Here is a 24,005-nt window from a genome sequence, read left to right on the forward strand (position 1 = left end):
TTGAACCCCAATGGCAAATGGAAGACACACACATATGGTTCACAGTTTCCCTCATTCCCTTCTGCACGGTGGAGCAGAGGAGTAACTGACTAAACGTTCTGACACAGTTGCACTCCCAGTCCTTACGCAAAGGCACAAACTGTTTTATATGAATTTAGATTTAGTGTTTCAGTCTCATCTCAGCCCTAAACCCATTACTTTATGATGATTCATCTTCTCGATTGGGGGATTAGAGAGGCTTTTAGGGGTTTTAGATAACGCTGTGTGTGTGTGTGTGCGCGTTTCGATAATTATACTGATAGGAGAATCCCCTCACAGCTAGTTTGTAAAGAGTTCCTAACTCCCTCGACGTGTGTCTGCTGGGATTTTAGTTTAACAAATCACTGGGGTAACGAATGCAGACTGGTGGGTGTTTGGTGTAGAAGTTGCCTTTAACCATAATTATTAAGGGAGGGAAATCAAAACTGACCTTGGATCAGTTTCTAAGTGTGTCTTCATCCTGCTGTGGTGTTGGGGGGTGCTGAGGCTCTGTGGTTGTTTAAACATTCTTCTATAGAAATCAAATCACATTTTTTCACACGCGCCAAATACAACTGGTGTAAACTTTACCGTGAAATGCTTGCTTACGAGCCCGTCCCAACAATACAGAGTTTAAAAAGAAAAAATAGTAACACAAGATGAATAAAATACCCAAGAATGGAGCTATATACAGGGAGTATCAGTACCAGAACAATGTGGAGCTATATACAGGGAGTACCAGTACCAGATCAATGTGGAGCAATATACAGGGAGTATCAGTACCAGATCAATGTGGAGCTATATACAGGGAGTACCAGATCAATGTGGAGCTATATACAGGGAGTACCAGATCAATGTGGAGCTATATACAGGGAGTATCAGTACCAGATCAATGTGGAGCTATATACAGGGAGTACCAGTACCAGATCAATGTGGAGCTATATACAGGGAGTACCAGTACCAGATCAATGTGGAGCTATATACAGGGAGTATCAGTACCAGATCAATGTGGAGCTATATACAGGGAGTACCAGTACCAGATCAATGTGGAGCTATATACAGGGAGTACCAGTACCAGATCAATGTGGAGCTATATACAGGGAGTACCAGTACCAGATCAATGTGGAGCTATATACAGGGAGTACCAGTACCAGATCAATGTGGTGCTATATACAGGGAATACCAGTACCAGATCAATGTGGAGCTATATACAGGGAGTACCAGTACCAAATCAATGTGGAGCTATATACAGGGAGTATCAGTACCAGATCAATGTGGTGCTATATACAGGGAGTACCAGTACCAGATCAATGTGGAGCTATATACAGGGAGTACCAGTACCAGATCAATGTGGAGCTATATACAGGGAGTACCAGTACCAGATCAATGTGGAGCTATATACAGGGAGTATCAGTACCAGATCAATGTGGAGCTATATACAGGGAGTACCAGTACCAGATCAATGTGGAGCTATATACAGGGAGTACCAGTACCAAATCAATGTGGAGCTATATACAGGGAGTACCAGTACCAGATCAATGTGGAGCTATATACAGGGAGTACCAGTACCACATCACTGTGGAGCTATATACAGGGAGTACCAGTACCAGATCAATGTGGAGCTATATACAGGGAGTATCAGTACCAGATCAATGTGGAGCTATATACAGGGAGTACCAGTACCAGATCAATGTGGTGCTATATATAGGGAGTACCAGATCAATGTGGAGCTATATACAGTGAGTACCAGTACCAGATCAATGTGGAGCTGTACACAGGGAGTACCAGATGAATGTGGAGCTATATACAGGGAGTACCAGTACCAGATCAATGTGGAGCTATATACAGGGAGTATCAGTACCAGATCAATGTGGAGCTATATACAGGGAGTACCAGTACCAGATCACTGTGGAGCTATATACAGGGAGTACCAGTACCAGATCAATGTGGAGCTATATACAGGGAGTACCAGTACCAGATCAATGTGGAGCTATATACAGGGAGGACCAGTACCAGATCAATGTGGAGCTATATACAGGGAGTACCAGTACCAGATCAATGTGGTGCTATATACAGGGAGTACCAGTACCAGATCAATGTGGAGCTATATACAGGGAGTACCAGATCAATGTGGAGCTATATACAGGGAGTATCAGTACCAGATCAATGTGGAGCTATATACAGGGAGTACCAGTACCAGATCAATGAGGAGCTATATACAGGGAGTACCAGTACCAGATCAATGTGGAGCTATATACAGGGATTACCAGTACCAGATCAATGTGGAGCTATATACAGGGAGTACCAGATCAATGTGGAGCTATATACAGGGAGTACCAGATCAATGTGGAGCTATATACCGGGAGTACCAGATCAATGTGGAGCTATATACAGGGAGTATCAGTACCAGATCAATGTGGAGAGGAATGAGGTATTTGAGGTAGATATGTACATGAAGGCAGGGTAAAGTGACTAGGCATCAGGATAGATAATAATAAGGTATTTGAGGTAGATATGTACATGAAGGCAGGGTAAAGTGACTAGGCATCAGGATAGATAATAAGGTATTTGAGGGAGATATGTACATGAAGGCAGAGTAGCAGCAGCATATTATGAGTGTAAACGTGTGTGTGTGTGGTTTGTATATACTAGAGGTCGACCGATTATGATTTTTTCCCCCACGCCGATACCGATTAATCGGCCAAATTTTATATATGTATTTGTAATAATGACAATTACAACAATACTGAATGAACACTTATTTTAACTTTATATAAAATATAATTAGTCTCAAATAAATAATGCAACATGCTCAATTTGGTTTAAATGATGCAAAAACACAGTGTTGGAGAAGAATGTAAAAGTGCAATATGTGCCATGTAAAAAATTTAAAATAAATGCTCACGTTTTAAGTTCGTTTTAGGTTGTAGTTATTATAGGAATTATGACGCGTTGACTATTTCTCTCTATACCATATGTATTTCATATACCTTTTACTATTGGATATTCTAATAGGCACTTTAGTATTGCCAGCCTAATCTCATGAGTTGATGGGCTTGAAGTCGTAAACAGCGCTGTGAATCAAGCATTGGTAAGAGCTGCTGGCAAACGTCAGACTGCTCTATCAAATATCAAATCATAGACTTAATTATAATAAACACAGAAATACGAGCCTTTGGTCATTAATATGGTCAAATCCGGAAACGATCATTTCGAAAGCAAAACGGTCATTCAAATCAAATCAAATTTATTGGTCACATACACATGGTTACCAGGTGTTAATGCAAGTGTAGTGAAATGCTTGTGCTACTAGTTCCGAACATGCAGTAATATCTAACAAGTAATATAACAATTTCACGACAAATACCTTTTACACACAAGTGTAAAGGAATGAAGAAGAATATGTACATAAAAATATATGAGCGATGGCCGAACGGCATAGTCAAGATGCAGTAGATGGTATAGAGTACCATATATACATATGAGATGAGTAATGTAGGGTATGTAAACATTATATGAAGTGGCATTGTTTAAAGTGGCTAGTGATACACTTATTACATCAATTTTTCATTATTAAAGTGGCTAGAGATTTGAGTCAGTATGTTGGCAGCAGCCACTCAGTGTTAGTGATGGCTGTTTAACAGTCTGATGGCCTTGAGATAGAAGTTGTTTTTCTGTCTCTCGGTCCCAGCTTTGATGCACCTGTACTGACCTCGCCTTCTGGATGTTAGCGGGGTGAACAGGCAGTGGCTTGGGTGGTTGTTGTCCTTGATGATCTTTTTGGCCTTCCTGTGACATCGGGTGGTGTAGGTGTCCTGGAGGGCAGGTAGTTTGCCCCCGGTGATGCGTTGTGCAGACCTCACTACCCTCTGGAGAGCCTTACGGTTGTGGGCAGAGCAGTTGCCGTACCAGGCTGTGACACAGCCCGACAGGATGCTCTCGATTGTGCATCTGTAAAAGTTTGTGTGTTTTTGGTGACAAGCCGAATTTCTTCAGCCTCCTGAGGTTGAAGAGGCGCTGCTGCGCCTTCTTCACCGTGCTGTCTGTGTGGGTGGACCATTTCAGTTTGTCTGGGATGTGTACGCCAAGGAACTTTATAACTTTCTTTATAACCTTCTCCACTGCTGTCCCGTTGATGTGGATAGGGGGGGTACTCCCTCTGCTATTTCCTGAAGTCTATGACTATCTCCTTTGTTTTGTTGACATTGAGTGAGAGGTTGTTTTCCTGACACCACACAGTGCCCTCACCTCCTCTCTGTCGTTGTTGGTTATCAAGCCCACTACTGTTGCGTCGTCTGCAAACTTGATGATTGAGTTGGAGGCGTGCATGGCCAAGCAGTCATGGGTGAACAGGGAGTACAGGAGGGGGCTGAGAACGCACCCTTGTGGGGCCCCAGTGTTGAGGATCAGCGAAGTGGAGATGTTGTTTCCTACCTTCACTACCTGGAGGCGGCCCGTCATAGTCCAGGACCCAATTGCACAGGGCGGGGTTGAGACCCAGGGCCTCCAGCTTAATGATGAGCTTGGAGGGTACTATGGTATTGAATGCTGAGCTGTAGTCAATGAACAGCATTCTTACATAGGTATTCCTCTTGTCCAGATGGGATAGGGCAGTGTGATGGCGATTGCAACGTCTGTGGACCTGTTGGGTCGGTTTGCAAATTGCAGTGGGTCTAGGCTGACAGGAAAGGTGGAGGTGATATGATCCTTGACTAGTCTCTCAAAGCACTTTATGATGGCAGAAGTGAGTACTATGGGGCGATAGTCATTCAGTTCAGTTATCTTTTCCTTCTTGGGTACAGGAACAATGGTGGCCATCTTGAAGCATGTGGGGACAGCAGACTGGGATAGGGTGAGATTTGAATATGTCCTTAAACACACCAGCCGGCTGGTCTGCACATGCTCTGAGGACGCTGCTCGGGATGCCGTCTGGGCCGGCAGCCTTGCGAGGGTTAACACATTTAAATGTCTTACTCACGTCGGCCACGGAGAAGGAGAGCCCACAGTCCTTGTTAGCGGGCCGCGTCGGTGGCACTGTAATGTCCTCAAAGCGGGCAAAGAAGGTGTTTAGTTTGTCTGGAAGCAAGACGTCGGTGATGCAGCCAGTCGAGATGCTCTCGATGGTGCAGCTGTAGAACATTTTGAGGGCCCGTAGCGTGCTTTCTTTGATTCGTCCGTGTCCCGTTCCTAAGCGGTAGCTCTACCCTTTAGCCCAGAGCGGATGTCGCCTGTAATCCATGGTTTTTGGTTTGGATACGTTCTTATAGTCACTGAGGGGACGACATCGTCTGTGTACTTATTGATGAAGCCCGTGACTGTTGTGGTAAACTCCTCAATACTATCAGATATATCCCGGAACATATCCCAGTCTGTGCTAGCAAAACAGTCTTGTAGCTTCGCATCTGCTTCATCTGACCGCTTCCATATTGAGTGCATCACTAGTACTTTGTAAACAGGAAGCAGGAGTCATGGTCAGATTTGCAGAAGGGGGGACGGGGGAGGGCCTTGTATGTGTTTCTGTGAGTAGAATAAAAGTGGTGCAGTTTTAGCTCCTTTAGTGGCACAGGAGACTTGTTGGTAGAAGCGAAGTAGGACGGTTTTAAGTCTCCCCGCGTTAAAGTCTCCACCCACCAGAAACACTGCCTTTGGGTGAGCGGTTTCTTGTTTGTTTATGGCCCCATACAGTTGAGTGCCAGAGAGGTGTTGGCTTGGGGCGTGATATAGACTCACTAGATGACGAGATAGACGGATTAGTTTGTCTATATCAGGCATCCACATCATGACTCAGATAGGATAGACAGAGATTTGAATTATCTTTCTCTGCCTCCTCCCCCCCTCTCACAGTTAATCATTTTTTTTAATCATAGGTTATTTTTAGCTGCAGAGCATCCCTTCGGGTGTGTGCTTGTTTGTCTGTGTCTGTAAGGGTGTGATATTTGCAGTAGTAATCAATGTTATGGATCAGGCCTTTTGACTGGAGCAGCAGTGTGAGCTGACACGGTTACACGGGTCCAGCTGAGCCCTGTGTGTGTGTGTTTGTGTGTGTTTGTGTGTGTGTTGTATTAGGGGTGTCAGTTTTACTAGACCCCTGAGCATTCAGTCATGGTAAGATGTGCTTGAGTGTTGATTTTATTCATGGGTGTGGCATTTCCTGTCCGGGGATCAGAGTTTGTGTGCGATCGTGGGTTGGTTCTTCTTCCCTCGTGGGGACATTTCCCACGTCCCCATGAAGACAAAGGCTATTTTAAGTTTAGCGGTTAGAATTAGGGTAAAGGGTTAGGGTTAGGAGTTAGGGTTAGAATTAAGGTAAGAGGGTTAGGAGTTAGGGTTAGAATTGGGGTATGGGATTAGGATTAGGGTTAGGATTTAGGGTTAGAATTAGGGTAAGAGGTTTAGGGTTTGGGTTAGAATTAGGGTAAGAGGTTTAGGTTTAGTGTTAGGGGTTTCAGGTTTCAGGAAAATATTAAATGGAAATGAATTTTAGGTCCCCACGAGGATAGATGAACAATGATGAACTGTGTGTGTGTGTTCACTCAGGGTCCATTTTCATCTGATTTACTGCGGGTCAACCCTCACATGAATCCTACTCTGCCTCTGTCTATAAGAGGAACAGAAGAAACGCAGAAAAGGAGAGAGAACTAGACAACATTGCTCTAGAGCATTGTTTCCCAACAGTACAACATCTTTGTTGCCCTGGACAAACACACCTCATTTGAACTTATTGAGGGCTTGATGATTACTTGACAAGTTTAAGCGGGTGTGCTTGTCCAGGGCCGCAATGAAAATGTGTAGTTTAAAAAAAAAAAATATTTCCATTTTTGGGTGGTTATCCTTTAATTCCAGTGCGCACCTACAGTAGCAAGAGGCTGTTGCTCAGTGGTATTTTTGTAGTGCATGCGTGATGGTAGAGTTTGCAAAACAAATACCCCCTGGATTGATTTAAGTATGGTGATATAATTATGCCAGGTAAGCATAGGCTACTTTGTTAACATTTAATTGAGAAGGTTTTTTGGTAAAGCCTTTCCCATCTACCTTGAAGATTTTTCATTAGCGTCATCGCTAACGGCTACAGGAAGTGGTAGCTGCGAGCCAGAGGAGGCTGGTGGGAGGAGCTATAGGAGGAATGGGCACATTGAAATGGAATAAACGGAACGGAGTCAAACGTGGTTTCCATATGCTTGATACCGTTCCATTTATTCCCTTCCAGTCATTACAATGAGCCCGTCCTTCTATAGTTCCTCCCACCAGCCGCCACTGCTGCTGACATGCACAGATAGGGGGAATGCGCGTTGCCTACTTCTTCTTTGGGTTTAATGGCGAACTACACTCAAAAGGTGTATTGTCGCCACCAACTGGACGGGGGTAAAACGATTACAAAAGAAAAATGCATTCCCTACAGGGAAGGGAAAGTTAACATGAATCCCCCATACACTACAAAAAATGATTAACAAACATATGTACATTCCCACTCCTTCAGTTCTTCAAACACTCAAATCCCCTGCTCAGGCTCTGGGGCCTGAAAGGGTGGGACGGCAGGAGACAGTACTCCGTGAAGCTCTTCAGAAAGATGCAGAAAATTCCATCATTTTTCTCCCTGGCCATTGTCTTGTACTAAATATGTCAAATCTCCTTTATAGTGGTCTTTCACACACACACATACAACAGGTGTAGACCTTACAGTGAAATGCTTATTTACAAGCCCTTAACCTGCATTGTTGGTTAAGGGCTTGTAAGTAAGCATTTCACTGTAAGGTCTACACCAGTTGTATTCGGCGCACGTGACAAATACAATATGATTTGGATTTGATAGTACACATATTCCAGCTGTACTCGAGTAGGGAGAGACTCCACATGAGAAAATACTTTTCTCCTTTCGGTCATTAACCATACGATTCATCCTCCGTACATCAACCACTCCTGGAATTTTCGTTAATAGAAGTGACCCCGCTCCTCCGCTCTCTCCACTGGCTTCCAGTTGAAGGTCGCATCCGCTACAAGACCATGGTGCTTGCCTACGGAGCTGTGAGGGGAACGGCACCTCCGTACCTTCAGGCTCTGATCAGGCCCTACACCCAAACAAGGGCACTGCGTTCATCCACCTCTGGCCTGCTGGCCCCCCTACCTCTGAGGAAGCACGGTTCCCGCTCAGCCCAGTCCAAACTGTTCGCTGCTCTGGCACCCCAATGGTGGAACAAGCTCCCTCACGACGCCAGGACAGCGGAGTCAATCACCACCTTCCGGAGACACCTGAAACCCCACCTCTTTAAGGAATACCTGGGATAGGATAAAGTAATCCTTCTAACCCCCCCCCTTAAAAGATTTAGATGCACTATTGTAAAGTGGTTGTTCCACTGGATATCATAAGGTGAATGCACCAATTTGTAAGTCGCTCTGGATAAGAGCGTCTGCTAAATGACTTAAATGTAAATGTAAGTGTCAACATCCTCTGAGACTTCAGATATAACTACCTTGGCAGGTGCCCTGCCCCGTAGCTCAAAACATGATGCATAATATCCATCAACTTGATTAATATCCAACACCGTTTTTTTTTTAACCGCAGAAAAACAAGAAATCAGAACAAGCCCATTTTTCATGATCTTCACTGATTTTACTTTACCCAAAGCTTTCTCCTTTAATTTTCCCACACCAATTTTGCGTATTTTTCCATTCTTCTGGACCAAAGTCTATTTCATTCTTATTTCCACTTCCCATGAGGTTCAAACTCCATATCCACCATCTCTCGAAAGCGTCTCCCAAAATGAATTCATTAACGGGAATCAACCTAACCAGGCGCCCCTCTGGAGTGTTAAAATATGTTTCTCTGGACAACGCTAAGCCAGATTTGTGGCCTGTTGCCATGAGAAAAGGGCAACCAGTGGAACACAAACAACATTGTAAATACAACCTATATTTATCTGTTTATTTATCTTCCCCCACTATTTGCACAACACTTGAAATGTCAAACTTTAAAAACAAAAAACTTTTTGAGTGCAATATTTACTATTCATTTCTCTTTTTTTTGGTTTATGTTAAATGTGTTCCTTCTCATGTTTCCCATGCCAATAAAGCCAGAGAGAGGGAGATGCAGTCATACAGGAGAGATGGAATGGAGAGAGAGTGAGATGCAGTCATACAGGAGAGATGGAATGGAGAGAGAGTGAGATGCAGTCATACAGGAGAGATGGAATGGAGAGAGACAGAGATGCAGTCATACAGGAGAGATGGAATGGAGAGAGAGGGAGATGCAGTCATACAGGAGAGATGGAATGGAGAGAGAGTGAGATGCAGTCATACAGGAGAGATGGAATGAAGAGAGAGTGAGATGCAGTCATACAGGAGAGATGGAATGGAGAGACAGAGATGCATTCATATAGGAAAGATGGAATGGAGAGACAGAGATGCAGTCATACAGGAGAGATGGAATGGAGAGAGACAGAGATGCAGTCATACAGGAGAGATGGAATGGAGAGACAGAGATGCAGTCATACAGGAGAGATGGAGAGAGAGTGAGATGCAGTCATACAGGAGAGATGGAATGGAGAGAGACAGAGATGCAGTCATACAGGAGAGATGGAATGGAGAGAGACAGAGATGCAGTCATACAGGAGAGATGGAGAGAGAGTGAGATGCAGTCATACAGGAGAGATGGAATGGAGAGACAGAGATGCAGTCATACAGGAGAGATGGAGAGAGTGAGATGCAGTCATACAGGAGAGATGGAATGGAGAGACAGAGATGCAGTCATACAGGAGAGATGGAATGGAGAGAGACAGAGATGCAGTCATACAGGAGAGATGGAGAGAGAGTGAGATGCAGTCATACAGGAGAGATGGAATGGAGAGAGAGAGAGAGATGCAGTCATACAGGAGAGATGGAATGGAGAGAGACAGAGATGCAGTCATACAGGAGAGATGGAATGGAGAGAGACAGAGATGCAGTCATACAGGAGAGATGGAATGGAGAGAGACAGAGATGCAGTCATACAGGAGAGATGGAGAGAGAGTGAGATGCAGTCATACAGGAGAGATGGAATGGAGAGACAGAGATGCAGTCATACAGGAGAGATGGAATGGAGAGAGAGAGAGAGATGCAGTCATACAGGAGAGATGGAATGGAGAGAGACAGATGCAGTCATACAGGAGAGATGGAGAGAGAGGGAGATGCAGTCATACAGGAGAGATGGAATGGAGAGAGAGAGAGAGATGCAGTCATACAGGAGAGATGGAATGGAGAGAGACAGAGATGCAGTCATACAGGAGAGATGGAATGGAGACAGAATAGGGGTGTGTCTGTTCTAGTGACTAAGCTCTCCAGCGTCTTGTCTGTTGTGTTCTCTGACCTACTGCTGCTTTGACTTTCAGAAGTTAATTAAAAATATTCTAATTTACAACCAAATCCAACCCATTGTGGTTGAGTGCTCAGTAAGTACCGCAGAATGAGTATTATCAGGTGGGTGTCTCCAAGGGCAGATAAAAACAAGAGGAGAGGGACAGAGAAGAAAGGACAGAGAGAGAGATAACTGGCAAAAAATAACGTGAGCTAGAGAGAAAGCCAGGAGAGCGGAACGAACGGCCCTCAGCCCTTTCACGTCCACAGCTGTACCGCCAACGCTCCTGGCGTTCTATTACGTCGGGACGACGTAACACATCTACATCCACGCAGTGCTTGGTGTAAGCAGTCGGCTTGAAACTGTACCAGATAGCGTTTTAGAATGAGATACTCTGGAAAGACACAGGATGGGTTCCGACGGCAGCATGGCCTTAAGAGCGGTGCCGTTCAGTCTCTGATTGGGCATCTTCCTCTTTTGTCTTCTCGAGAGTTCTACTAATAGGCCTGCTAATGTATGTAAATATGTCGGAGGCAGTGTGTTTTGAATGTGACGGGTGTTTGAATGTTTGTTAATGCAACTACGGTACCAGTCCAAACGTTTGGACACGCCTACTCCTTCCAGGGTTTTTCTTTCTTTACATTTTTTTTACTGTTGTCTGCATTGTAAAAAATAACACATATGGAATCATGTAATAACCAAAAAAAAGGGTTGAACAAATCAAAATAGATTTTATATTTGAGATTCGTCGAAGTAGCCACCCTTTGCCTTGATGACAGCTTTGCGCGCTCTTCACTATTATTCTACAACGTAGAAAATAGTAGTAGTGGTTAGTTCGTAAACACTTTTGATTGGTACTGTACTTAGTAATCCTCTCTCCCTAATGCAGGTCTGTAGGCCAGTCTTCCGAGCCCTCAGCCTCAACAAACTGCTGCAGTCAGCACTGGGGGAAGGTGTCTGTGTGTGTGTGGTGGGCATGGTTCTTTTGTATTATCATGTTTCAGATGAAAGTATAGTATAGTGTGGTCTCTTTGTTTTCTGTTTGTGTTTAGGGTTAAGGTTAGAATTAGTGTCCGGAGCTTGGGTTAGTTTTTTTTAGGGTTAGCGGTTAGGTATTCGGGTTAAGGTTAGGGTAAGGGTAACGGGCTCGTGTCAGAGGAAAATAGGATTTTGAATGGGACTGAATTGTGTGTCCCCACAAGGTTAGCTGTACAAGACTGTGTGTGTGAGGGCACATGTGTGAATTGATAAGTGTGTGCAGCTGCTCATATGGAGAGAACATGGGAGAGAGACACTGGTGTGGTCTCAGTGGGGGGGGGCTTATCTCTATGGGGGGGAGTTTCTGTGTGTGTGTGTGTGGGGGGGATTACCTCCCGAGGGGGGGTTAGGAGGTTAGTGGGGGAGATACAGTACTGATTTTGCTTGGTCATGGATTTTACCAGATTAAAATGATTAGCTAATGATCTGCACTCCACATTATCTAGGTCAGTTCAAGTTCTTCATCTATTTTTTTTTTTAAAGCTCATCCTCAGTAATAGCTTGTTGGAATGCTCCCAAATGTGTTTTATATAACAAAGTACCGCCGTCTCACCATTTCATTGACCATACCTCTTCTGTATTTGAATAATGACATTCTTTGAACCCCTTGTTGACAGTGTTGTCTCTCCTGTATTGTTCAGGGACGCAAACCAGTCACCTTTCTGCGAAAGTCGCTGTTTTGAATGCAAAATATGTGACCTATGTGACTTGTGTAGATCCGATGAGACAAGTTTGAGGGGGGGGGGGTTGGAGCAATACTGGATTCAATACTTTGGAGCAACACTTAAGCTGGATGCCACTATAGAGGTGAAAGGAACGTCACACACTTTCCCCCTTCTCACTTTTCAATACAGTGGATAAAAAGGGGTATGCCAGGTGTACTCTCTGCCTGAAAGAGATCAATTATGCCAACAAAGGATATCACGCTCTGCTGGCACATTGTAGAACAGATGTCCACAGGCAGAAAGTGTACAATGTAATACCGTGCAGTGTAGCTCAAAGATATTGGTTTTGTTGAACTTTCCTATAACACTTGTGTGAGTGAGGGGGATCATTATGTTTTTTTTACTCTGAACGTCGATGTCTACTATTTACATTTACGTCATTTAGCGGACGCTCTTATCCAGAGCGACTTACAGTAGTGAATGCATACATTTCATACAATTTCATACATTTTTTCATACATTTTTTTTTTTTTCTGTGCTTTTTCTGTACTATAGTGGCCACTGTAGAGCAAAAATACAATGCCTGTTTGTTTCATTCTATTTCTGCTTTAAGATGTTTTTCTACTTTAAGTGCAATATTTAGATGTGTGGTGACAAGCGTTCTATTATAAAGGCTGTCGTGGCTAACTGCATTATTAGTGTATTGTTTTTTTTCTCAAAACTTGAGTGTCATTTGCGGTAAAGTCTAGGCAATAAATAACATTGGATTGCTTTCTATAATTTTTTTAGCCGTGAGTTAGGTTCACATTACTCACTTTTTTTATTTTACACACAGAGACCGATCATGTAGATCATATTATTTTGTTGTTGAATTAGTTTAAACCTGCATTTACCCCTAGCAGGGATTTTTTTTGCATGTTTCAGCGCAAAAAAAAAAGGGTCATCTTTTTGGGCCCTACGTTTTTAAACTTTTAACTGTAAATTGACAGTGATGAACACTGTTTTAACCCCTCTTTGACCTCGTGTCTCTCTTGTCTCCTGTGTTTTGAAGGATCCGTCCCCAGATGGCGAAGGAGAAGATTGAGGGCTGTCACGTGTGTACCCTGGTCACGCCCGGGGAGCCCCAGATGTTGCTGGGTAAAGACAAGGCCTTCACGTACGACTTTGTGTTTGACATCGACTCAGCCCAGCAGCAGATCTATGCTGCCTGCGTCCACAAACTCATCGAGGGCTGTTTCGACGGATACAATGCTACGGTGTTTGCCTACGGACAGGTACTACGAGAGAGACACACACTCTCAGATGGTCATACACACAGGCCTCTTTACATTATATTACTTTGATGACACATACTAGTCCCAGGAAATATATGTTTGTAGTGTAAAGAGACGGCTCTAGATTCAAATATTTTTTTGAGAGATGGTACCTTAATACCTTAATTGGAGGAGGGGTGGTAGGGTTGGACGGTAATAAAGAAAATATATATTTTTTAAGATGTGTGTGTGTGTGTGTGTGTGTGTGTGTGTGTGTGTGTGTACGTATATTTTATATATACACTACCGTTCAAAGTTTGGGGTCACTTTGAATTTTTTTTTTTTTAAATTTGAAAGAAATGCACATTTTTTTTGTCATTAAATTAACATCAAATTGATCAGAAATACAGTGTAGACATTGTTAATGTTGTAAATGACTATTGTAACTGGAAACAGCTGTTTTTAAAAATGTTTTATGGAATGTGTACAGAGGCCCATTTATCAGCAACCATCACTCCTGTGTTCCAATGGCACGTTGTGTTAGCTAATCCAAGTTTATCATTTTAAAATGCTAATTGATCATTAGAATTATGTTTGCACAGCTGAAAACTGTTGTTCTGTTAAAGAAGCAATAAAACTGGCCTTAATTAGACTAGTTGAGTATCTGGAGCATCAGCATTTGTGTGTTCAGTTACAGCCTCAAAATGGCCAGAAACAAAGACCTTTCTTCTGAAATTCGTCAGTCTAGTCTTGTTCTGAGATATGAAGGCTATTCAATGCCAGGAGTGGGAGGCCCCGGTGCACAACTGAGCAAGAGGAAAAGTACATTAGAGTGTCTAGATTGAGAAACAGACGCCACACAAGTCCTCAACTGGCAGCTTTATTAAATAGTACCCGCAAAACACACAGTGAAGAGGCGACTCCGGGATGCTGGCCTTCTAGGCAGAGTTCCTCTGTCCAGTGTCTGTGTTCTTTTGCCCATCTTAATCTTTTATTTTTATTGGCCAGTCTAAGATATGGCTTTTTCTTTGCAACTTTGCTAAGAAGGCCAGCATCCCGGAGTCGCCTCTTCACTGTTGACGTTGAGACTGGTGTTTTGCAGGTAGCCTAGTGGTTAGAGCGTTGGGCCAGTAACCGAAAGGTTGGTGGATCGAAGCCCCAAGCTGACAAGGTAAAAATCTGTCGTTCTTCCCCTGAACAAGGCAGTTAACACACTGTTCCTAGGCCGTCATTGTAAATAAGAGTTTGTTCTTAACTGACTTGCCTAGTTAAATAAAGGTTAAATAAAAAAAATCTTTTTTACAACGTTATCAATGTCTACACTGTATTTCTGATGTTATTTTAAAGGACAAACATTGACATTTCTAAGTGACCCCAAACTTTTGAACGTCCCTTTTTAAGGACCCTGTCTTTCAAAGATAATTTGTAAAAATCCAAATAACTTCACAGATCTTCATTGTAAAGGGTTTTAACATTGTTTCCCATGCTAACACGCATTCCAATTAATGAACATGCACCTGTGGAACGGTCGTTAAGACACTAACATCTTACAGACGGTAGGCAATTAAGGGGTCAATTATGAAAACTTAGGACACTAAAGAGGCCTTCTACTGACTCTGAAAAACACCAAAAGAAAGATGCCCAGGGTCCCTGCTCATCTGCGTGAACGTGCCTTAGTTATGCTGCAAGGAGGCATGAGGACTGTAGATGTGGCCAGGGCAGTAAATTGCAATGTCCGTACTGTGAGATGCCTAAGACAGCGCTACAGGGAGAAAGGACGGACAGCTGATCGTGGCAGACCACGTGTAACAACACCTACACAGGATCGGTACATCTGAACATCACACCTGCGGGACAGGTATAGGATGGCAACAAAAACTGCCCGAGTTACACCAGGAACGCACAATCCCTCCATCAGTGCTCAGACTGTCCGCAATAGGCTGAGAGAGGCTGGACTGAGGGCTTGTAGGCCTGTTGTAAGGCAGGTGCTCTTCACTGTCGAGTCGCGTCTTTGTCTCACCAGGGGTGATGGTCGGATTCGCGTTTATCGATAGGGGGCTGCTCCCTCTGCTGTTTCCTGAAGTCCACAATCATCTCTTTTGTTTTGTTGACATTGAGTGCGAGGTTATTTTCCTGACACCACACTCCGAGGGCTCTCACCTCCTCCCTGTAGGCCGTCTCGTCGTTGTTGGTAATCAAGCCTACCACTGTAGTGTCGTCTGCAAACTTGATGATTGAGTTGGATGCGTGCATGGCCACGCAGTCATGCGTGAACAGGGAGTACAGAAGAGGGCTGAGAACGCACCCTTGTGAGGACCCAGTGTTGAGGACCAGTGGGGTGGAGATGTTGTTACCTACCCTCACCACCTGGGGGCGGCCCGTCAGGAAGTCCAGGACCCAGTTGCACAGGGCGGGGTCGAGACCCAGGGTCTCGAGCTTAATGACGAGTCTGGAGGGTACTATGGTGTTAAATGCTGAGCTGTAATCGATGAACAGCATTCTTACGTAGGTATTCTTCTTGTCCAGATGGGATAGGGCAGTGTGCAGTGTTATGGCGATTGCGTCGTCTGTGGACCTATTGGGTCGGAAAGCAAATTGGAGTGGGTCTAGGGTGTCAGGTAGGGTGGAGGTAATACGGTCCTTGACTAGTCTCTCAAAGCACTTCATGATGACGGAAGTGAGTGCTACAGGGCGGTAGTCATTTAGCTCAGTTACCTTAGCTTTCTTGGGAACAGGAACAATGGTGGCCCTCTTGAAGCATGTGGGGACTGCAGACTGGGATAAGGATTGATTGAATATGTCTGTAAACACACCAGCCAGCTGGTCTGCGCATGCTCTGAGGACGCGGTCGGGGATGCCGTCTGGGCCTGCAGCATTGCGAGGGTTAACACGTTTAAATGTTTTACTCACGTTGGCTGCAGTGAAGGAGAGCCCGCAGGTTTTGGTAGCGGGTCGTGTTAGTGGCACTGTATTGTCCTCAAAGCGAGCAAAAAACTTGTTTAGTCTTTCTGGAAGCAAGGCATCGTGATCCGCGACAGGGCTGATTTTTCTTTTGTGGTCCGTGATTGACTGTAGACCCTGCCACATACCTCTTGTGTCTGAGCCGTTGAATTGCGACTCCACTTTGTCCCCGTGCTTCGTTGGGATGGTGTTCTTCGGCTTGCAAGCCTCCCCCTTTTTCCTCCAAACATAACGATGGTCGTTATGGCCAAACATTTTTGTTTCATCAGACCAGAGGACATTCTCCCAAAAAGTACAATCTTTTGTCCCCATGTACCGTAGTCTGGCTTTTTTATGGCTGTTTTGGAGCAGTGGCTTCTTCCTTGCTGAGCGGCCTTTCAGGTTATGTCGATATAGGACTCGTTTTACTGTTGCTATAGATACTTTTGAACCTGTTTCCTCCAGCATCTTCACAAGGTCCTTTGCTGTTGTTCTGGCATTGATTTGCACTTTTCGCACCAAAGTACATTCATCTCTAGGAGACAGAACACGTCTCCTTCCTGAGTGGGTATGACGGCTGCGTGGTCCTATGGTGTTTATACTTGCGTACTATTGTTTGTACAGATGAATGTGGTACCTTCAGGAGTTTTGGAAATTGCTCCCAAGGATGAACTAGACTTATGGAGGTTTACCATTTTTTTCTGAGGTCTTGGCTGATTTCTTTAGATTTTCTCATGAGGTCAAGCAAAGAGGCACTGAGTTTGAAGGTAGGCCTTGAAATACATCCACAGGTACACCTCCAATTGACTCAAATGATGTCAATTAGCCTATCAGAAGCTTCTAGAGCCATGACATCATGTTCTGGAATTTTCCAAGCTGTTTAAAGGCACAGTCAACTTTGTGTATGTAAACTTCTGAGCCACTGGAATTGTGATTCAGTGAATTATAAGTGAAATAATCTGTCTACAAACAATTGTTGGAAAAATTACTTGTCATGCACGAAGTAGATGTCCTAACCGACTTGCCAAAACTATAGTTTGTTAACAAGACATTTGTGGAGTGCTTGAAAAACGAGTTTTAATGACACTAACCTAAGTGTATTTAAACTTCCGACTTCAACTGTATTACTTAATTCCATTATTTTACTTTTAGATGTGTGTATTGTTGTGAATTGTTAGATTCTACTGCACTGTTGGAGCTAGGAACACAAGCATTGATTTGATTTGAATGCACTGACTTGAAGTGACCAAATTGTGATGTGTATGTGTGTGTGTGTGTGTGTGTGTGTGTTATAAATAACATGTGTGCGTGTCTCTCTCTGTTTCAGACAGGCTCAGGGAAGACCCATACCATGGGGACAGGGTTTGACATGAACGTGCAGGAGAAGGACCAGGGTATCATACCTCGGGCCGTTCGTCAGCTGTTCCTGGGGATCCAAGAAAGGAAGACACAGGCCCAGCAGCAGGGCACACACCCTCCAGAGTTTAAAGTCAGTGCACAGTTCCTAGAGGTAAGAACGCACACACACATACAGTAGGCAGGCACCCTCAAACATACGCAGTAGCAGCAGTAGCTGCGGACGGACGGACGCACACACTGACGGACAGACGAACGCACACACTGACGGACAGACACATGAACTCCCACACAGACAGACACATGAATGCCCACACAGACAGACGCATGAACGCCCACACAGACAGACGCATGAATGCACACGCAGACAGACACATGAACAGACAGACAGACAGACAGACGCATGAACGCACACACACACAGACACATGAACGCACACACACACAGACACATGAACGCACACACACACACAGACACATGAACGCACAGACGCATGAACGCACAAACAGACAGACGCATACACATAAACACACATGCAAGCACGCACACCCACACACAGACACAAAAGAAACACCCAGTTACTTGGGCCACCCATCCAGTTCAGAGGGGATGAAAAGCTCTCTAGAATAAAATATTGTCCTCCAGGGAGGCATTGTATGTTGTCATTTGTTGTTCTTGCCTTTGATTGATTGAGTGTGTGCATGTTTGTGTTCATTTTCTCTGTGTGTGTGTGTGTGTGTGTGTGTGTGTGTGTGTGTGTGTGTGTGTGTGTGTGTGTGTGTGTGTGTGTGTGTGTGTGTGTGTGTGTGTGTGTGTGTGTGTGTGGTAATATTAACTTTAACCAGATGTGAAGGGGATGCAGGGATCAGCCCTGGTGAAGCTACAGGAAGTGACATTGTGATGACAGCTGAAACAGGAAACAGGATCCTGGTGACTGATCTGATGTTGGTCATTAGCTGTGATGTTACCCAGAATGAGAACATGGACAGACAGGCAGACGTTTGGGAGACATGAGCTTATATGTGTCATTGACATCAACTGGCTGTAGCAAGAGGTGCCTCGTACACACTCAGGTGTCTGGCTTGTAGTGAAGTAATATTTGATATACAGTATATGTACAATGCCAGTCAAAAGTTTGGACACACCTACTCATTCAAGGGTTTTTCTTTATTTTCTACATTGTAGAATCATAGTGAAGAGTCCCACCTGCGGGACACACTATTCAACAGCCAGTGAAATAGCAGGGCGGCAAATTCAAAACAACAAAAATCTCATAATTCTAATTTCTCAAACATACAACTATTATATCCCATTTTAAAGATATACTTCTCGTTAATCCAACCACATTGTCCGATTTCAAAAAGGCTTTACGGTGAAAGCATAACATTAGATTATGTTAGGACAGCGCCTAAACAAGAAAAACCACACAGCCATTTTCCAAGCAAGGAGAGGTGTCACAAAAACCAGAAATACAGCTAAAATGAATCACTAACCTTTGATGATCTTCATCAGATGACACTCCCAGGACTCAATGTTACACAATACATGTATGTTTTATTCGATAAAGTTCATATTTATATCCATAAACCCCCTTTTACATTGGTGCGTGATGTTCAGAAAATGTATTGCCTCCAAAACTTCCGGTGAATGAGCACATCAATTTACAAAAATACTCATCATAAACATTGATAAAATTTACAACAGTTATTGAAAGAATTATAGATACACTTCTCCTTAATGCAACCACTGTGTCAGATTTCAAAATAGCTTTACGGCGAAAGCACATTGTTCAGTATTCTGAGTACAGAGCTCAGCCATCAAAGCAAGCTATACAGTTACCCGCCAAGTTTTGGAGTCAACAAAACTCAGAATTAGTATTATAAATCTTCACTTACCTTTGCTGATCTTTGTCGGAATGCACTCCCAGGACTCCCACTTCCACAAGAAATGTTTGTTTTGTTCGATAAACTCAATGTTTATGTCCAAATACCTCCGTTTTGTTTGCGCGCTCAGATCACTAATCCAAAGGCATAATGCGCGAGCGCAAAACCCGAGACAAAGTCAAATAGTTCCATTACCGTTCGTAGAAACATGTCAAATGATGTTTACAATCAATCCGTAGGGTCTTTTTAACATAAATCTTCGATAATATTCCAACCGGACAATAGCGTGTTCATTAGAGGAAAAAGGAAGAACGGCGCGCCTGCGTGCCCGTACAGTAAACAACTCGTTGGTCCCAGGCTTGAGACAGCTCTTATTCTCTCCCCAGTAACAGTAGAAGCATGAAACAAGGTTCTAAAGACTGTTGACATCTAGTGGAAGCCTTAGGAAGTGCAAAATGACCCCACAGACACTGTAGTTTAGAAAGGCAATCAATTGAAAAACTACAAACCACTTCCTGGTTGGATTTTTTTCTCCGATTTTTGCCTGCCATATGAGTTATGTTATACTCACAGACATCATTCAAATAGTTTTAGAAAATTCAGAGTGTTTTCTATCCAAATCTAATAATAATATTCATATCCTACCTTCTGGGCCCGAGTAGCAGGCAGTTTAATTTGGGCACGTTATTCATCTGAATTTCCGAATACTGCCCCCTGTCACCAAGAAGTTAAACAAATCAAAATATATTTTATACTTGATGACAGCTTTGCACACTCTTGGCATTCTCTCAACCAGCTTCATGAGGTAGTCACCTGGAATGCTTTTCCAACATTCTTGAAGGAGTTCCCACATATGCTGAGCACTTGTTGGCTGCTTTTTCTTCACTCTGCAGTTCAATTCATCCCAAACCATATCAATTGGGTTGAGGTCGGGTGATTGTGGAGGCCATGTCATCTGATTCGGCACTCCATCACTCTCCTTCTTGGTGAAATAGCCCTTACACAGCCTGGAGGTGTTTTGGGTCATTGTCCTGTTGAAAAACACATGATAGTCCCACTAAGCGCAAACCAGATGGGATGACGTATCGCTGCAGAATGCTGTGGTAGCCATGTTGGTTAAGTGTGCCTGTCGTTAGTTCAGCTGTAGGCTGTTTGTCCTGTCATTGGGTTATCAGCACTGATGATAAAAAGCCATTGGCCAGGGTTAATGTGTGCGTGTCCTGTGAAGTGGGAACTTCTGAGGTGACTCTTGACCTCTCACAACCTTTAACCTTATTGCTTCCTAAAGGTCAGAGGTTATGTGGTACACCATTTGATCCTTGCCCTTTCATTGCTCACTGTCGTGTGTGTGTGTGTGTGTGTGTGTGTGTTTAATGGACGTTTGTGTGTGTGTGTGTGTGTGTGTGTGTGTGTGTGTGTGTGTGTGTGTGTGTGTGTGTGTGTGTGTGTGTGTGTGTGTGTGTGTGTGTGTGTGTGTGTGTGTATTTAATGGACGTTTGTGTGTATTCCAGCTGTACAATGAGGAGATCCTAGATCTGTTTGACGGAGCCAGAGACCCAGACTGTAAGAACAGGAAGTCTAATATTAAGATCCATGAGGATGGCAGCGGCTCCATCTACACCACCGGAGTCACCTCACGTCTTGTCAACTCAGAGGAAGAGGTGTGTGTGTACAGTGCTAACAGTGTGTGTGTGTGTGTGTGCGCTATGACTGGTTGATATGGACAAATTCACGATATGGGCGATTCACGATATACTGTTTATCTTGATTTTTTTTTTTAATTCTCTCAAAATAATCTTTGTTGTACAGTTAAAGGTGTAATATAGTGCATTTCAAACAGTCAGCAATTACCTAATGAATTCAGGGCTTGTGAAATTATACCTAGGCTAAATATAAGCCTTCCACAACCATAAGACCCACTAATTATTTTATCAAAATTGTTTTACCTGATTTTTATTTTTTATTTTTTTGCAATAATCACTGATCTGGCTTTCAAGTCTGTCTATGAAAATGCCCTTTTTGTTACAAATTTAACCAGAAACATGCATAATGCACATTCACTAATAATTACAAAAATCTTGTAGCAGGCATTATATAAAATTAACACAGGTCTCAAACAATCTCTCAAGCACAAGCCCACGTGCTAGTGAGTAGCCAGCTAATCCTTATATTTCAAGTTTAGCTAGCTTGGATCTATTTGCTCTTTTCTAACTTATTTCTCAGAATGAGAACGAGTTGTCAATTCCTGACATAATTGTGTTTTATGCTTATTGTACATTTTATAAAACACAGACTAGATGGCTAGTATAACAATCTTTGGCTTAAATGCTGCTAGCGGTACATAGTGCCGCGTGCAACAAAATGAGCACACATGTTCCAGAATCAATGTTCATTCATACTCCTTTTTTTAGTAGTCTCTTCTCTGCTCACAATTTGAGGAGTTGAGACATAAAAAAGGTTAACTTCTCTACCACAGTAAAATCATTTCTCAATGTGTTTCGGTGTCCATATGACCGATTTCTGGACCAAACTTCAAATGCAAATAGCGAGTTGAAACTGCTTGTCAGAGAGGAAAAAAGTGATCTCTCATTTTTGTTGTTGCGACCGGCAGGGGGAGCGGCTTGGTGTGTGAGAGGGGCTTGGTGTGTGTGTGTGTATGTGTGTGTGTGAATGTGTGTGTGTGTGTGTGAGTGTGTGTGTGTGTGTGTGTGTGTGTGTGTGTGTGTGTAAACGGGAAGGTACACAGTCACAGCAGAAGGAGATCAAAAAGAGATAACATGACAACAAGCGGATATAAATGCTCGTTAAAAAAACTAAACATTTAATAAAAACTAGGTTATTGCGATACAGGCATCTGGAATATTGCGCTAAAACATCCATTCAAATTTGATGTATTGCCCAGCCCAAGTGTATACAGTACTAACAGTTTGTGTATTACAGCTGTTACAGTGTCTGAAGCTGGGAGCGTTGTCTCGTACCACGGCCAGTACCCAGATGAACGCGTCTAGTTCCAGATCTCACGCCATCTTCACCATCAACCTCTGTCAGATGAGAGTCTGTCAACAAACTGAGGTAGGGTTGGAGGGAGGGTGTTATGGATCAGAGAGGGTAGATACAGTGCTTATAGAAAATCTACTCCCCCTTGAACTTTTTTCACATTTTGTTGTCAGTGCCTCAGTTTCATGCATTTAAATACGTTTTTTTTAACGTATCTACACACCATATGATTTTATTTTTTTATTGTGGAAAAAAAATGCTATACTAACAGTGATAGCAATGCGAAATGTCATTCTGAGAAAACATCACTAACGTTACACACAGTTGATACACGTTGATCGCCGTTTCTTCCCCATCACTGTCATCAGAAGACTCTACAATGTCTTCAATGAAAATGTTTTTACCTAAATCAGGGGTTTCCTCATCATCTGATTTATTTTTCAGAGTCCGAGAGAGTCAGCATGGCACAAACGTCCTCCAGAAAGTAGTCCATCACAACTGTTTCCCACTGAACTTTGTCGATAGCGCCTGATAAATTCAGGGCAGCAGCAACATATTTGCAGTTCTCCATGGCTAACTTTATATCTCTTGAAAAAAACGCAGTAGAAAGGATTATGTACGCATAATGAGCAGCTCATTTAAAGACACAAGATGCTAGACCGCAGACCAATCTGAAACTCATCTCTCGGCATGTCCAGCCCACTCCATTATCTCAGCCAATCATGGCTAGCAGGTTTGGCTTAACCAACAATGCTCGTAATTTAACAACTTTATTCGTATTTACAGATGGTATAGAAGTTTGTTATTAAGGCATATGAAAGTTCACATGTTCGAGAAGGCATTTCTGGCAAAAAAGCATTTTGATAAAAACTTTTTTTTTTACGTTCAAACAGCTCTCCTGTGAAGTCGTGACTTGCGACGTACACCTAGTTTCCTGAAACGGGTCACATTTACTTTTTTTATTCCTTAGCCACTCCACTGTAGCTTTGGCTGTGTGCATTGGGTTGTTGTCATGCTGAAAGGTGAAATTCTGTCCCAGTTTCAGCTTTCTTGCAGAGTGCAGCAGGTTTTCCTCTAGGACTTTTCTGTACATTGCTCCATTCCCTTCTATCCTGATAATTCCCTGACGATGAGAAACATCCCCATAACATGATGCTGCCACCACCATGCTTCACAGTAGGGATGAGTGTTCTTTGGGTGCTGCGTTTGCTCCAAACGTATCGCTTTACATTCAGGTCAAACAGTTACATTTCTGTTTCGTCAGAACACTACACTTTTTGCCACATGGCTACAGAATCAAGTGTTTTTTTGCATACTTCAAATGCGATTCCAGGTGGGCTTTCTTGAGTAATGGCTTCCTTCTTGCCACGCTACCATACATGCAACATTTGTGGACGGCTTGGGATATTGTTGTCACATGCACACTTTGACCAGTCTTAGCCTTAAAAGCCTGGAGCTCTTTGAAAGTTTCCATTGGACTCTTGGTAACCTCTCTAATCAGTCTCCTACTTGCTCGGCCATCCAGTTT

At 43.4% G+C, this 24,005-nt stretch overlaps 1 protein-coding gene across 5 annotated transcripts in view; it reads left to right on the forward strand.

Moving 5' to 3' along the window:
* Positions 1-24,005, forward strand: part of LOC115151053 (kinesin-like protein KIF21B) — a 114,192-nt gene that overhangs the window by 47,672 nt on the left and 42,515 nt on the right. For all 5 annotated transcript variants that reach the window (XM_029694991.1, XM_029694993.1, XM_029694989.1 and 2 more), the window contains exons 2-5: positions 13,100-13,322; positions 17,569-17,751; positions 20,992-21,141; positions 22,421-22,552. In XM_029694991.1, the coding sequence (XP_029550851.1) occupies positions 13,100-13,322; positions 17,569-17,751; positions 20,992-21,141; positions 22,421-22,552 (688 nt within the window). The remainder of the gene's footprint in view (positions 1-13,099; positions 13,323-17,568; positions 17,752-20,991; positions 21,142-22,420; positions 22,553-24,005) is intronic.

The sequence above is a fragment of the Salmo trutta genome, chromosome 16 (assembly GCF_901001165.1).
Source record: "Salmo trutta chromosome 16, fSalTru1.1, whole genome shotgun sequence".
Lineage (NCBI taxonomy): Eukaryota > Metazoa > Chordata > Actinopteri > Salmoniformes > Salmonidae > Salmo > Salmo trutta.